General features: G+C 40.9%; 1 protein-coding gene across 1 annotated transcript in view; it reads left to right on the top strand.

The window, feature by feature from the left end:
• The window catches only part of tpra (translocated promoter region a, nuclear basket protein), a 58,403-nt gene that overhangs the window by 12,747 nt on the left and 29,765 nt on the right, over positions 1 to 15,891 (top strand). Inside the window, exons 6-22 of the mRNA XM_029831116.1 lie at positions 3,899 to 4,063; positions 4,231 to 4,323; positions 4,469 to 4,549; positions 4,671 to 4,758; positions 4,891 to 5,028; positions 5,604 to 5,698; positions 7,120 to 7,317; positions 7,410 to 7,517; positions 7,817 to 8,037; positions 8,242 to 8,405; positions 8,551 to 8,675; positions 8,773 to 8,921; positions 9,307 to 9,469; positions 13,390 to 13,524; positions 13,941 to 14,081; positions 15,168 to 15,339; positions 15,474 to 15,649. Coding sequence (XP_029686976.1) covers positions 3,899 to 4,063; positions 4,231 to 4,323; positions 4,469 to 4,549; positions 4,671 to 4,758; positions 4,891 to 5,028; positions 5,604 to 5,698; positions 7,120 to 7,317; positions 7,410 to 7,517; positions 7,817 to 8,037; positions 8,242 to 8,405; positions 8,551 to 8,675; positions 8,773 to 8,921; positions 9,307 to 9,469; positions 13,390 to 13,524; positions 13,941 to 14,081; positions 15,168 to 15,339; positions 15,474 to 15,649 — 2,412 coding nt within the window. The remainder of the gene's footprint in view (positions 1 to 3,898; positions 4,064 to 4,230; positions 4,324 to 4,468; positions 4,550 to 4,670; positions 4,759 to 4,890; positions 5,029 to 5,603; positions 5,699 to 7,119; positions 7,318 to 7,409; positions 7,518 to 7,816; positions 8,038 to 8,241; positions 8,406 to 8,550; positions 8,676 to 8,772; positions 8,922 to 9,306; positions 9,470 to 13,389; positions 13,525 to 13,940; positions 14,082 to 15,167; positions 15,340 to 15,473; positions 15,650 to 15,891) is intronic.

The following is a 15,891-nucleotide window of genomic DNA, read 5'->3' as shown; positions in this document are numbered from 1 at the left end:
ATGTGCAGGACATAAAGCATGGGTTGGATGTGTACTGTTGCGTGTAAAAGGTTTACTCGCACTAGACAACCGAACAGTGCCCAAGCATGTTCGCCCCCAAAAGTCCATGGGGCTCATTTACAGTGTGTGCACAAAAACTTCCACACTCATGTTCAGATTTAGATTGAAATGACTGTGGAATATGTGGCTGGCGTACACACATCTCTAGTTTAGTCTTGTTTCGTTTTCTCCTGCTTATCCGGATCTGGGTCGCGGGGGTAGCATCTTCAGGAGGGATGCCCAGACAGCCCTCTCCTGCCACTTCCATCAGCTCCTCCGGGGGGACCCCCAGCCACTCCCAAACCAGGCGAGAGATGTAATCTCTCCACCTAGTCCTGGGCCGGCCACAAGGCCTCTTCCCGGTGCGACATGTCCGGAACACCTCTTAAAGGGAGGCGTCCGGAAGGCATCCTAGCCAGATGCCTGAGCCACCCCAGCTGACTCCTTTCGATGTGGAGAAGCAGCAGTTCTACTCCGAGCTTCTCACCTTATCTCTAAGGTTGAGACCTGGTCATAAGCCTTTTCCACGTCCACAAAGCACATGTGGACTGGTTGGGCAAACTCCCAACTCCCCTCAAGCACCCCAGCAAGGGTAAAGAGCTGATCCGTGGTTCCACGACCGGGGCGAAACCCGCATTGTTCCTTCTCGATCAGAGGTTCGACTATCGGTCTAATCCTCTTTTCCACCACCCTGACATAGACTTTCCCAGGGAGGCTGAGGAGTGTGATCCCCCAGTAGTTGGAACACACCCTCTGGTCCCCACTCTTGAAAATAGGGACCACCACCCCGGTCTGCCGATGTCCATGCAGTGTTGCAGAGGCGTGTCAACCAAGACAGCCCTACAACATCCAGAGCCTTAAGATACCCCGGAGCTCTGCTGCCAGGCAGCTGTTTCACTACCTCAGCAACTTGTGCTCCGGAAATTGAATGCTCCACCTCCTGGTCTTCTGACTCTGTTCCTCCTTGAGGATATGTGTTGGTAGGATTGAGGAGCTCCTTGAAGTATTCCTTCCACCGCTGGATAATTGCCCCAGGAGATGTCAGCAGCTTCCTTTTTTTTTTCCTGAGTTTTTCCTTGCCACTGTTGCTTGTTGGGGGTTAGGCCCTGGGATTCTGGAAAGCGCCTTGAAACAATTTTGATTGTATAAGACGCTATATAAATAAAGATTGATTTAATTTGATTCCCACGCACACCTAACACAGTGTGGGCGAGTTGTCACCTGCCGCCCCTAAGGCACCGGACAGTTTGCCAGAATTTTCTCGGAGGCGACCGAAAGTCTTCCTCCATAGCCTCACCGTACTCCTCCCATGCCCGAGTTTTTGCCTCCGCGACTGTTGCGGCCACTGCACGCTTAGCCAACCTATACCGGTCACCTGCTTCCGGAGACCCACAGACCAGCCATGACCTGTAGGCCTCTTTCTTCAGCCTGACGGCTCCCCTCACCTCTGGCGTCCACCATTGGGTACAGGGATTACCGCCACGACCAGCACCAGCGGCCTTGCCGCCACAGCTTGCGACACCTGCCTCAACAATGGCGGAGCGGAACATGGCCCATTCCGACTCAATGTCCCCTACCGTCCTCGGAATGCGATTAAAGCTCTGTTGGAGGTGGGAGTTGAAGACCAGCCTGACGGGTTCCTCCACCAAGCGTTTCCAACAGACCCTCACTAAGCGTTTCGGCCTGCCAGGTCCACGCGGTGGCTTCCCCTGCACCTGATCCAACTCACCACCAGGTAGTGACCACTTGACAGCTCTGCTTCCCTCTTTACCTGAGTGTCCAAAACATATGGCCACAGATCAGCTGACACGACTATGAAGTCAATCATTGACCTACGGCCCAGGCTGTCATGGTGCCAAGAGCACCGATGAACAACCATATGCTCGAACATAGTGTTAGTTATGGCCAAACTGCGACTAGCACAGAAGTCCAATAACTGAACACCACTCTGGTTCGGACCGGGCAGACCGTTCCTCCCAATCACACCTTTCCAGGTCACGCTGTCGTTGCCCACGTGAGTGTTGAAGTCTCCGAGCAGCACGATCGAGTCCCCAGTTGGGACACTGTCCAGCGTCCGTCCTAGATCCTCAAAAAAGGGCGGGTACTCTGAACTATTGTTTGGTGCATACGCACAAACAACCGTCAGAACCTGTTCCCCGACCCGAAGGCGCAGGGAAGCAACCCTTTCGCTCGACCGCAAGAACCCCAACGTCAAACTAGAGAGTCTGGGGGCAAGCAAAAAGCCCACCCCCCACTCTCTGTTTCTCACCCTGAGCAACTCCAGCGTAGAAGATTGTCCAACTCACCTCAAAGACTTGGGTTCCTGAGCCGACGCTATGTGTGGAGGTGAGGCCGACCATATCTAGTCGGTAGTGCTCAACATCCCCCACAAGCTCCAGCTCTTTCCCCGCCAGAGAGATGATGTTCCATGTTCCAAAAGCCAATTTCCATAACCGAGGGTCGGACCGCCAAGGCCCCTGCCTTGGTCTGCCGCTCAATCCACAATGCACCGGACCCTTCATGCTCCTCCTGCGGGTGGTGGGTCCACTGGAGACGGGAGTATTCGCGTAGCTGGTTCGGCCTGGACCCGGCCGGGCCCCATGGACATAGGCTCGCCATCTAGCCCCAGCCCCAGGCCTGGCTCCAGGGTGGGGCCCCGGTAATCCTCCGGGCTGGGTACGCGGCTTCCCTTTTGGATGCACCATGCTGGGTCTTGTGAACCATTCTTTGTCTGACCCTGACCCCACCTAGGACCAATCTGCCTTGGGAGACCCTACAGGGGACAAACTGCCCCAGACAGCATAGCTCCCAGGCTTATTAGGGTATGCAAACTCCTCCACCACGATAAGGTGATGGTTCATGGAGGAGAACACATTTCTAGTATCTACTATTAATATCATAGGTTGAACTGTGAGCTTTACATGCCCAGGAGCCATGCCCTGCCTGTGTCCATACAGGTGCCTACAACACTGGACTTCCTAGTTACAGGGTGATTTCAGCGAGAGCTGCCTGACCAATCGGGAACTGAGCCATTTGACTAATTGCTATAAAGGCATGATTGGTTTATATATGCAACAAAGTCATCATAACAAGCTAAATTTGTGACTTGATCAGCCTCAAGTTTTCTCCGGCACACAACCCAAATGGTTTCCCAATGGAAAAGTGATGTCATTTTGTATATATAACTAAATATAACTCATCTTTTGTTTAATTAATGCCAGAGGACAGCATGCCAAGAACAATAGTTTTTTTGTGCCCCATTGTCAGTTTCACATTTTGTTACCCTGACTCAATTTTTGGACAGAGGTTCCATCTATGTTGAGCCCAAATCAACCTCTTACATGAAAATTTTGGTTTGTTCATTTATTATTAGCACATCTATGAAATAACAGAGTTATAGATTTCTAATTAAGGAGGTTAACATTATTTTAATGTTTTTATTCAAATCTTTTCAAATTAAGCTAGTCAGGGGTTTGACAATTTTTTTAATGATTTGACATCTGGTTAATTAAATTCATTACACCCCCCCACACATCTTCATATTGTATGCCTGTAAGCAAGAAAGAGCAGGAAGGAGTTGGAATGTTTATTTCTATCTAGGTTGCATTTAAAAGTTAGTACAAAACATAATTTAAGCCGCTTCCACTTTATAGTGCAACTGTATTGCACAAGCTGTATCCCTTGTGTTTTCAAAGTGAATCTTCATCGGCCATGTCTGTCTTGTATGTGATCACCTTGGATCTTTTAAAGTGAAGCCGTTCAAATTATACTACAATCTTCATGTATATTGTTCCTTACTATTACTCAAATGACAAAAAATGTTTGCATTTGTTTGATGTATATTCTGCTGTTGTTATAGCACTGTCAGAGGCGTATTAAGCAGGAGAAAGAACTGTTAGAGAAAAAAGTTGAGTGGTTAACAGAAGAGTTGGAGACCAAAACTGAAGAATTATTGAACACCCACAGAGAGAAAGGCAGCGAAATACTTGAACTACAGAGCAATCTGAAAAACTGCAAAGAGCAGGTTAGTTCAATTCAACCAGAGTTTTGGTGAATTTCAGTAGTTGTAGTGAATACATATTTGATGAATGGCTAATACTTTTGTACCCTTAAAAATACATTTATTTGGCCCATATGGTCACATAAAATGTTTAAAAAATGTCAAAATTGTGTGCTTTCTTTTTTCAACAGTCTAGCAGTCTTGAGATCCAACTAATTTCTCTGAAAGAAACCAGTGAAAGCAATAGTAAAAGAGTCGAAGACCTCAGTAACAAACTGAAACAGGTGATGTCTCGCCTTTTGATTGTGGTCCCAAGAAACTGACTATTTCATGCGTTTTCTGCATCTGTGCTCCTAGAAATTCATTTGTGTTCGGAATATGCAACTGTAACATATATTCCCTGTTCTATTTTGCATGTGCATTTTGCAGTCTAAAGAAGAGCAGAACACCATTGAGTTGAAATACCAAAATGAGCTCACTGCCCATGTTAAGCTTTCTTCACTCTATAAGGTGAATTATATAATTTGCTTTTTTTTTTTTTTCTTAAAAAGTAAGGATGTACAAATTATATATACACCAGATTTTTAATAAATTAACAACATTTAAGTGTTTTTCTTGGTACTTTTTAAAGGAAGCAGCATCAGACTTGGAGACCAAAAATCAAGAGCTAAGCAGAGCAGTGGAGGAGCTAAGCATTGTTGTAAAAAACGCGAAAGAAGGTTTCAAATATTTTTCAGTTTTTTGGCAAATACAATTTTTTTTAATCTGTACTCTGAAGCAACCATTATTATGATTTTATTTTTGTAGCTTATTATCTAATAAGAATTAACTTTGCGACTATGATTTTACAGCCAATGATGCTTTGGAAAAGAAGGTGTTGGAGAGCAAGGACCTGAAGGCTCAGTTTGAAGCTGAACTTCAAGAAAGGCTCAAGAAAATGGAGAAAGAGCTTGAAAACAGCATTGTAAAGGCTGCTGGGAAGCACTGCTGTAAGACCATGAATCATTTATTGTTTTCATTTTTGCAAAGCATGAACAGTAAACAAAGTCAAATATAGCTTAAAGATATTGCTTATTACATCCTTACTCTCTGCCCGGCAAAGCTGCAATCATTTATATATTGCATTTTCCCATAATTTACCAAAACAAGTTTAAGAAACTTAGCAAAAGAAAATGTAGATTAATGAATTACCTCCTTTACATTTGTGCTGTCTACATAGGTCTTACATATTTTTTCAATTGGAACAATAAATCAACTATAATTTCCAAATAATAAGTTAGCAGCAATAAGTTAAACCATTTTGTTATGATCTTAAAAGTGTAACAATCATATTAACTTATTTATAATGCATAGTTAGGTCTGCAAGCATTGAGAAAAGAAATATGGAATTTATTTGCTACAATGGCCTAACCCTAAAGCTTCCTATCAGTTCAGTAATACTTGGCTAAATGGGATTGTAAGAATCATTAGTTTATGAACTATTTTCCACATAAATATTTTCTATGTTGATGTTCTACACTTTAACATTTTAAACTTACACTTTCCTTTTTCTGTTCTACTAAAGGTCTGCCCTCGGTGACCGAAGAGCAGTTGGAGTCAATGTGTCCATCAGCAGCTTCCATTGCGGCCATTGTTAAACCTGGAATGAAATTTTTTGACGTAGGCCGTGCTAGTTTGGTTACAACTGTCATGTTTCAGACAAATGCCACCCCTGAACATTTGCCCACATTATATATTTTAACACTTCAGTTTGAATATTTTCCAAAATATACTGTAAATCAAACAACCACAAAGGAAAATATATAGAACATATTAATAAAATAGTAATTTACATATTTAATTGATTTACTGCAGTTTACAGGCATGGAACTTTTTAGATTAGGCCAGCTTCAACATTTGTAAAATCAGTAAAATGAAGGCTATGTGGAAATGCGATGAGTACCGTAAATTCTGGACTACAGAGTGCACCTGATTAAAAGCCGCATAATCTAATTTTAGAAAGAAAATCAATTTTGTACTTATACAAGCTGCACCGGATTTTAAGCCGCAGGTATCCCACGTAGTAATATGAAAAATTAGCTCAAAAACATTCATTACCGGTATATGTTTTTATTACCGCAAGAAACGAGTCACTGACAACGAGCGACAAACAGACAGTTTAGAAACAACATCCACTCTTTTCACTTATATGTTTATACAGAGAACTTAAGTCCAATTTTTATCACGTCAGGATTGTTTAACTTTTCTTTTAATTTAATCCGCTTAGCAACATAAATATATTGTACTGGTAAATGCTTTTTTTTTCAAACGGTGTCTGTAATGCAGCTACCTTAAAATATACGTTTGTATCAGCTACACACAAATTACGTTGTTTATGCTTTCTTACTCAAACAATGAACAATCTAAAACTCCCCGATGGCCCACCTCTAAAATCTTCTATTTTCATCGCGGTGGCAATTGCTTTTGCCTTCAGTCTGATTTGTACAGCGGAAACACCATGGTGGCCTGCTCTCTGTGTGTTGACCCAGTCTTCCAGAAAGTTTTCATGCTTGGGCCACCTGCTATATTTACATCTAAAAGCTTTTGTCGTCTTTTTGCTTTCGATCAGTTCTTCAGGCGGGCGTCTCCACCTTCTCGCCATTGATTACCGTAATGTATTCCAAGATTACGTGCGCCAGCTTGATTTCCTTCTTCAACCGCCAGAGTGATCGCTGTTAACTTAAAAGCCGCATCATATGCTTTTCTTCTAGTATTTTCCATGTTGATGAGGGTTGGTAAAAATGACTGATTCACAGTAGTTGTGATAGTGCACTTGACTGATCATACAATTTCATTGGACCTCTGTGGACCTCTCATCAATTTTATTGGTCTACTGTTGCCAGGCAAAATGTTTTTGGCGCCACGAAAAAAAAACATGAATAAGCCGCACCGTAGAATAAGCCGCAGTGTTTAAAGTGTAGGAAAAAAAGTAGCGGTTTATAGTCCGGAATTTACAGTACTTGTATGCATTAAAATTTTTCACTATATTGCCATATGTTTTTGATAATGTTTTAAAATTATCTATTTGTGTGTATGTTTAGTTGTACAATGCCTATATGGATTGCCAGACACAGCTTCAGCTTGAAAAGCAGAAGACTAGAAGGATGCACCAAGTGGTGGATGAAATTGTCCAAGAAGTAGAATCGAAGGCTCCTGTTTTCAAGCATCAGAAGGAGGAATATGAGAGCATGCAGAAGTCTGTGTCCTCACTATGGAACAAGTTGGAACAAGCTCGGATGGTCCGCCGTTATTGCCATTTATTTTGAAACTGTTATTCACATTTTAATTACAGATTTAAGATCTTAAAAAAAGAAAACTTTTTTGTCATTAGGAAATCTACAGTTTGCAGAAGGAGAAACACGAGGCCATGCAACATTGTGAAAGGATGGAAAATGACAAAGTAAAGACGGAGAGACAACTGCAGGAGACATCAGCACAGGTTTGCACACCCAATTATTAAAAATTACCCACCCCCCCAGTTTTTGTCATTGCCTTGATAAAGGGACTGTAATATGCAGTCATACCATGCTATGGGTGTGTATACAGAGAGAAAGCTAATTCTATTGAGAGCCAACTATTGTTCTGACCAGAGGTCACATATTGTCTAAAATTTTGAAATGAATTTTTTTTTTTTTTTTAGAAAAAATGAAAGTGGTTACTTTCTGAAGGCACTGAAACAATGTTTATGAATTGGATGATTCATGAGGCATTGTGATATGTGGTGCCATCTCTTTTCAGTTTTGTGCTGTCTTGCTGGAGTTGGAGGAAAGTAGGGGTAATTGCCTGACAAAAGCTGAAGGCTGTGTTGCTAACACTTCTGTGTCTGGGGTCATCGATACAACCCAGCTTTCCCTCCACAGTGTGGAGGAGCTACACAAGGAGAACCAATGTCTGATCCAAAGACTTCGGGACATTGAGGAAGAAAAGGATAGATGGCAAAGCCAAGAGACTTTAGCACGGTAGTAGTCCCTGCTGATTTAGTTGCTATTTTATACAGTTATGTATGACTGAACATATTGGCATTGCAATAGTGTTTTTTCCTAAAACAATAACATTAGTGTAAAATATATTTAATTTTTGATCCATAAAATCACTGACAAAATCCATCTTAATTATTGTAATTTTCTTTACTTTTTTGCTCATGCTGTTGCTTTTGATTTTAGAGTGTCAGAATTAAAGGCTGATGTGGATAAGCTTCAAAAAGAGGCAGAGTATCTGAGAGAGCAAATGACCCAGCAGAAAAGGCTAGCTGACTCCAGTGCAAGGCAGAGAGACATGTACAGAGCTTTGCTATTACAAGGCACTGGATTCAGTCTGCCTCCTGAAGGTTGTATATCCTTTTAATCTGTACTAAATATATATCTGCTGCTATGTACTTGCAATGGGAATGCATCAATAGTGAGAAATGCAAAGTTAAGTTCAGAAGGCACATGCCACATAACAGGAAAAAAACATTTGATTTTTTTCTTCAGGTCTGGATTATTCAGTACAGCCTTTACATGTTAAACCTTCATCACCACCAACTCAGCCATTGTCTCAGAGAAGCAAAGCTGCTGATTTGGCACAAAAGTCCCAGGTTAAAGCTGCATTAAAACAGGTAAAAAAAAAAAAAATGTATATCCCTATTTAAATTAGTGCCTTTGTCTGATATAAAATCTCTAACTGTTTTCATTCTTCTCTGTTTGCATTCCCAGTTGAATGATGCTTTTACATTGTACAAGACAGAAAAGGCAGAAAATGATAGAATGTTGAATGAAACCAATGACAAGCTTCAAAAGCAATTGACAGAATTGCAATCCAGCCATGCCAAGTGTCCTGCCGAGCTGGAGTTTGTCAATAAAAGGTTGGTTGGATTACAGGTCCCTTGTAAGTCCAGATGTGTTAGAAAAGAAACTCGTCAGGTAATGAAATAGACCTGAATGCTCGATTTGAAAATGGATGGTATGATGACAATGGGCATTGAGAAAGATCTATGTATCCAATTCTAATGCCCATCCAGTCCTTCCTCTTGTTTCAGTCTGTGAAATAGCTAAGGTAAGTTGAAATGGCCATGTTGACTCTTCTGAAGTCAGTAATTTAAGAAAGTATTTAGAGGCTGTTACCAATATTGAAACTGAAACAAAAATTTAGTTAACAATTACAAGAACCTTACCTCAAATATAAATGTGCATTACTTTTACAGTGTTATTATTTTAAATTTCAAAGTGTTTCCTCTGTGTTCCTTTAAGGTATGAAATGCTCCAGGAAACTCTGTCAGCTTATCGCAGAGAGATTGCTATGCTACAGGACAAAAGCAGGAAAATGTCTGCAATGACCCAACAATATGAGCTCAGCATTCACACAATGAACCAAGATCTACGACAGGCTAATGAGAAGCTGGCTCTGGAACAAGTGAGTTAGAACCTATTACCATGGTTTTAGGAGCTCATACCTCAGTTCTTATAATTGTTTTGCATGAATTTCTTTATAATCTTGCCCTTACAGACTGTTTTAACAGGTCTGTGACAGATGTGGAAAAGCTATGAATAGGAGGCAGAGAGAGAGGAGTAAATTGTATACTTTGTTAAATCTATTGAAAGCAACTTGCTATATGGTATTCAATACAATTTTGAGGTGTGCATTTTACAGAAGAAGGGAAGGGATTCTTCAGGAGAGATGATCTCCACACACACACACAAGCAAGAAGGAATTGAATGTTATGTGGAAGAACCTATTTTTGTATAGTTATTTTATATATAATATTTTAACTTCCAATACTGAAAGTATACTTTTCTGATCATCTGCACAAAATAGTCATCGGTCACTTTACTGGGTACACCTTGCTGTTAAGGTTGGAATCCCCTTTTGCCTTCAGAACTGACATAATTCTTTGTTATATACTTTTAACAAGGTGATGGAAATGTTCCTCAGAGTTTAGTGGTTAACATGGGTTACCGTATTTTCACAACCATAAGGCGCGCCGTATTATAGGGCGCACCTTCAATTAACAGCCTATTTTAGAAATATTTTCATACACAGGGCACACCGTGTTATAAGGCGCATAGCATAGAAACTGCGTAGTGCCTGTGGTTTCATGATGCATTAACTAGCTCGAGCTGCGCTAAAAGGAATGTCAATAAAACAGATAAGTCAGTCAAACTTTATTAATAGAATACAAACCGGCGTTCTCAGAACTCCATTCACTCCCAAAATGAATAAACAGCTGTTTTATTATTTTTCCCCGAGTGATGTAGTGTTTTCACGTAACACAGTTCGTTTAATAACAGCGAGTTATAACAGGCAGTGCAACAATTTTATCACAAGTGGATAGTGGAGTTTAATAAATCTTCGATTTAGTGCAACATTTTTATCACGTAGTACCGTTGCGGTAAATCAAACGTTAGTGCAAACACAATATACGGTAACTCGAACTCTCGAAGTAGTGCAAAGCGATAGCAATAGCAATATAACAATAGCAATATAACAACGTTGTTCAAACGGTAATTTCCATATTCACAGTATGACCAGCCTTGTTAAGTTGTAAACACACAAAAGAAACACGTAAAGATCACTTTATCAGTTCATTCCTCATCCAGGAATCCCTCGAATTCTTCTTCTTCGGTGTCCGAATTGAACAGTTGTGCGAATACGGCGTCCAACATGGCCGGCTCTGTCTCGTCAAAGTCGTCATCAGGGTCGGTGTCGCTGGTGTTGTCTGGCATTTCAGTGACAATCCCTGCCTTCCTGAAAGCTCGGACCACGGTCGATGCCCAGGCATTTACGATCCACTGGCAGATAGTGACGTATGACGCTCGGCGCCGTCTCCCCGTCTTGGTGAACGTGTGTTCGCCGTTCGTCATCCACCGCTCCCACGCAGTTCGCAGTCTAGTTTTGAATGCCCCGTTGACACCAATATCTAGCGGCTGGAGTTCCTTTGTTAATCCACTTCTTGCTTTGTTTCCTCGGAAGCTCCGTTGAGTCTTCTTTACCTGGCGCAGGTCGTCTTGTTGCTTCCTCCACTTCCGCACCATTGATTCGTTCACGTTAAATTCTCTTGCCGCTGCTCTATTTCCGTGTTCAACTGCGTGACTGATAGCCTTCAGTTTGAACTCTACGTCAAAAGCGCGTCTCTTGCAAGGAGCCATTTTGGGGTCTTTACAGACAGAAATGGTTTGGGACTGAATTTACTGCTGTTACCTCGGCCACGCCTACTGACTACGGTAGCCGCGATTAACCAATATTACCGTAATCCATACAAAAGGCGCTCCGGGTTAAAAGGCGCACCGTAGATTTTTTAGAAAATTCTAGGCTTTTAGGTGCGCCTTATAGTCGTGAAAATACGGTAAATGCTCCTGTACATGACCACACCATCCAAATGTACAAATCCAAATATGCAGATACCACTATGTTCATGAACCACTGAGAAGTCACCGTGGCATTTCTTAATCCCAAACGCCTCCCTGTTTAAGCAAATGAACCTGAAGGTGTAAGGAACACAGAGATCTCATTCGCTCTGTAAGTCAGCAAGATCTGCCAGTATCCTTTTTGGAGATCAAACATACTGACAAAATATGCCGCGCTAACATGGTCAGGGGTGCTCACATTTTTTCAGCATGCAAGCTACTTACAAAATGACCAAGTCAAAATGATCTACCCACCACAAAAATGCAAAACATCTAATTATTTTCAAATGTACCGGTATTGAGGATTCTTTGTATGTACAATGTACGGTATGTTGATGTACCTTGCATAACCGAATGAGCCAATATTGCAAAACACACATAATAATTAACTATTAACATTTTTTTGTAATTGCCTGAGTTTACTTTGATGACTTGCACTGAATTGAATCAGCCAGGGATGCATAGTCCGGACAGTAGCTGCTGACAGCCAGCCTCAAGCACACTTCCAGATGTTCATCAGTAATGGTGGAACGGTATTTGGATTTAATAATCGTCATGTACTTAATAATCTTCAACGCACTCCGAAAATGACATCGTGAAAAAAAAGTCCACCTCCCATTCCGTATGAAAGTGATATGTTTTTGTCTTCTTACTTGGTCCCGCTCACTAATTCATTTTGATGACCATAAGCTTTAGCGATGGCTTAAAATCAGACATAACACCTTATGAGGACCACCAAATCTAGCCTGAAAAGGTAATCAAATCATTATCAGTAAAGCTAGAACCTGGTTGCCAGGAATTAAACGCTTGCCTTTCTGCTCTGGGAATTAATATGTTCACCAATGTGTAGCACATTTACCAACGGATGGTTCCACCTCTGTTGCAACTGGAAAACAGAGCATACCTATCAGTAATTTGCCAACAACACATGCCACATTGTAGAGAGAGTGGCCGTCATGGAATTGGCTGATTCACTATGTGTTGAAAAGCATTAGTACTGAAACACAACTAGGCAAAAACTAGGAAGAGGAGAGGGAAATGGTCTGTGGCCACCACATATAAAACAATTTCCTAAGACCTAATAGATTAGATAAGGACACAATATTTGGATAGGCTCCAGCTCCCCCTGTAAAATATGTGCCTGTGAATTTTAGTGAAATGACACTTGATGATGTTGGAGGAAAAATGAGTTTGAACTGTAGCAGACACAGAAATGAGTGATGGCACGCAGCGGCTGTGAGCTCATTAACTGAACAGGTCTGCGAGAGGCAGATACTGCTGAGGAGAAGCCAGAACCCACCCACATTTAAATGTGAATTTAAAGCACTTAATGGCTGATTTTGTTGATGTTTGGGTTTGTTAGACCCAGAAGAGTTTCATATATATGCCTGTCAAATATCATTAAATTAGCTTAAATTGTGTTGGAGAAACAAGTTCAAAATGCTTTATTTCAGTTATGAACGATTTTCCCTGCTGCATTTAACATGGGAGGTACTGGCAGAAGTGTGTGAGGTATCAGAGAGATGTAGATACTAAAGGATGTATTTTTTATGTTATTAGGACCTTCAGAGACAGTTATAGTGATTTGTTTGGTAAAGTTTTAAAGCAATTTTTTTAGCCTGCTACACTCAAGGTAATGTAGTCCTCCATTCTAGTGTCTCACATAGATACAGTGTTAAATGAGCCTCAAACAAATGTCCTCTGAGGGGGCATCTTGAGGTCCAGGACTCTTGCTTAGTTGAGGTCAATTTGGACTGTCCTTTTTGCATAACTAGTGTGACACGCATATGCTGTGACCTACATTTAATTAACACAAACACTATATTATCATTTTTAAATTATATTGAAGATGTTTAGAAAAATGTATATTATGTGGAATTGAACTCATCTTTTTTTTTTTTTCTACCTTCTCTGTATTCTGGTCTATAGGTCCGTAGTGAGAACTTGATGAAAGAGCGAGAAATATTGAGACAAGCCGAGCATCGACTCGGTCGAGAGAAGGAAGTCATGCTGGTAGAACAACGTAACCAGAACCTGCTGCTTTCCAATCTTAAGACCATACAAGTATGACATTACACTAATGACATTTATTCTTCTGTGGGCAAAAAGGTAATTTCTGTTTTTCTGTATTACCACACCCACTCAAATTTGTGACCAATTACACACAACAGGTGAGTATAAAATCAGGGAGGCCAAAACAAAATTACTTTTTTTCCCCTGGCATTTCTAGCAACAAGAACAGATTTCTCCATGGAACAATGAAGTGGAATAATTGGAAGCACTACACGACTATACACTACTATGCCACCTTCCTTTAATATTCAGACAAAAATGTGACTTAAACCTAGAACAAGTTTGAAGTGTAAAGATATTTTGAATTGTCTTATTTTAATAGCTAATTCTTTTACAAATTTACCTTGCTTGTGTATCTGTAAAAATAATGATTTAATCTACATTCAGTCCCTTTTTGTCTTGCCTAGATGACTATGGAACGTTCAGAACTTGAAACCTGCCACCGGCTGAATACCAAAATAGACCATCTGGAGGCAGAACTTGTTTCAGTAAACACAAAGCTGGAGCAAGAAGTAGCACAGAAACACAAGCTTGGCCATTGTATGGATGTACGTAGTGTAAAGTACAGTCGCTGAATGCGCGTATATTTATGTGTACCAAATGCTCACGCTGTATATACAGTGCAGTTGATCTTTTTTTTCCCGTATTGCAGCATAAAGTGAAAAAAGAAATCAAATTCTCTGTCATCAAACTCAATACCTAAAAATGACAGCGAAAAACGACGTATTAATAAATTAAGCTATAGGGACAAAAGTTCCAAGAGGTCACTGCAGGCCCCACTCACTGATTTGGATCGTATGGCAGAAGTGGCCAGACAGGGCCTCTTCAAAAAACATAGTAAACTCCTTCAGGCATTTGCAAAATGAACACATGAAAAATTTTCTGGTTTGAAGATTTAAATGTTTGGCCTTCACTTCAAGCATCATGTTTTGATGATACCAGGTACACTTAACCACCTTCAAATTATTATATCTACAGTGAAATGTTATTCCACAAAGCTTTTTTTCAGTTGTTACAAATGGCAGCTTGGTCAGAGTTGAGGGAAAGCTGTACGGATTGAAGTACTAAATGAAAATGTTATCCTCATTGCTCAGAACCTCAAGCTGGGCTCAAGGTCCACCTTTCAACAAAACAATGACCCTAAGCACCTAGTCAGTGTAGGAAGTGAGTTCTCGCATTCAACAACAGTGTATACCATTGAGTGTCCCAGATAGAGACCTGGCATAATTCAACATCTCTAGAAAATAATGATGACTGCTGTTCATGGAGGATCACCATCTAATCAGATGAAATTTACAGAGTATCTGCAGAGAACTGCCAAGAAAATTCCTAAAGTATATCTAGCTGTGCAAAGGTTTTGGAATCATGCACAAGATGACTGCAGGCTGTAATTTCTACCTGCAAGTACTTAAGGTACTTCAGTTAAAAATACCTAAAATTCTGTTTTTGCTGTTATTCAGGATATTGTATGTATGTAGGTTGATACAAGTGCATTTGATTTTTGTTTGCTTTAATACAATCCTACAACATAAAACAATGTTGATCAAGTGACAGTGTTTGAAAACTTCCTCCACTACACAGTATTGTTTGGCCCAGCATGTAACCATTTGTCTTCCTGTATATATGCTTGCCAGGCTCAATTACTGGAAGCCCAGAAACAGATAGAGACCCTGAACAAATTGTATCTGAAAACCAAGGAGTTGCTGCTTGCCTCTGAACAGCAAGTTGCCACCCTTCAGTCAAAGTTGACTGCAGCCTCATCGTCTGAGGCTGTTGGAGCTACATGCCTCAAATTGCAGTTGAGAGGTAAACTGATGCATGCAATATGATCTCATCTTTCAAAAGAGAATTATTATCGAGAGTATGTATTCGGTGTTTCGTTGGAAATGTTAGGGTATCACAAAAACAGAAGTACAAACGTGTGTATTTGTGTCCTACAGCACCCTCCCAGGAGTCCAACCAGGCAGACGAGCTTCAAGAATTGAAAGGTCAACTTCATACCACTGAGCAGAAAAATGCTGAGCTAACGGAGCAGTTAAAAAACACTAATGCCAACTTGGAGCGTTACAGAGTGGTGGTACTGACTCTGGAAGAAACCGTGAAAAAGGAAAAGGAGGTATTGCTGCAATATAAAAATGTGTGTGTACAGTTTGACTCTTATTTATGATGACTATAATTTAAAGGCCTTAAAGGTATTTGGATAATTGCTATATGCATGCAGTTATGTGTAATCTGTCTCTGTCTTGTCATCTTAACCAAAAGGCGCAGTCTCAGTTATGGGTGCTTTTTCTGTATTTATGTTTTTAGCAATGTACTCATGTACATCATCTTTTGTATCCAAAATGAATCCGAAATGCC

Source organism: Takifugu rubripes, chromosome 22 (genome assembly GCF_901000725.2).
Source record: "Takifugu rubripes chromosome 22, fTakRub1.2, whole genome shotgun sequence".
NCBI classification, from domain to species: Eukaryota; Metazoa; Chordata; class Actinopteri; order Tetraodontiformes; family Tetraodontidae; genus Takifugu; species Takifugu rubripes.
This window is presented reverse-complemented; position numbering and strand designations above follow the sequence as displayed.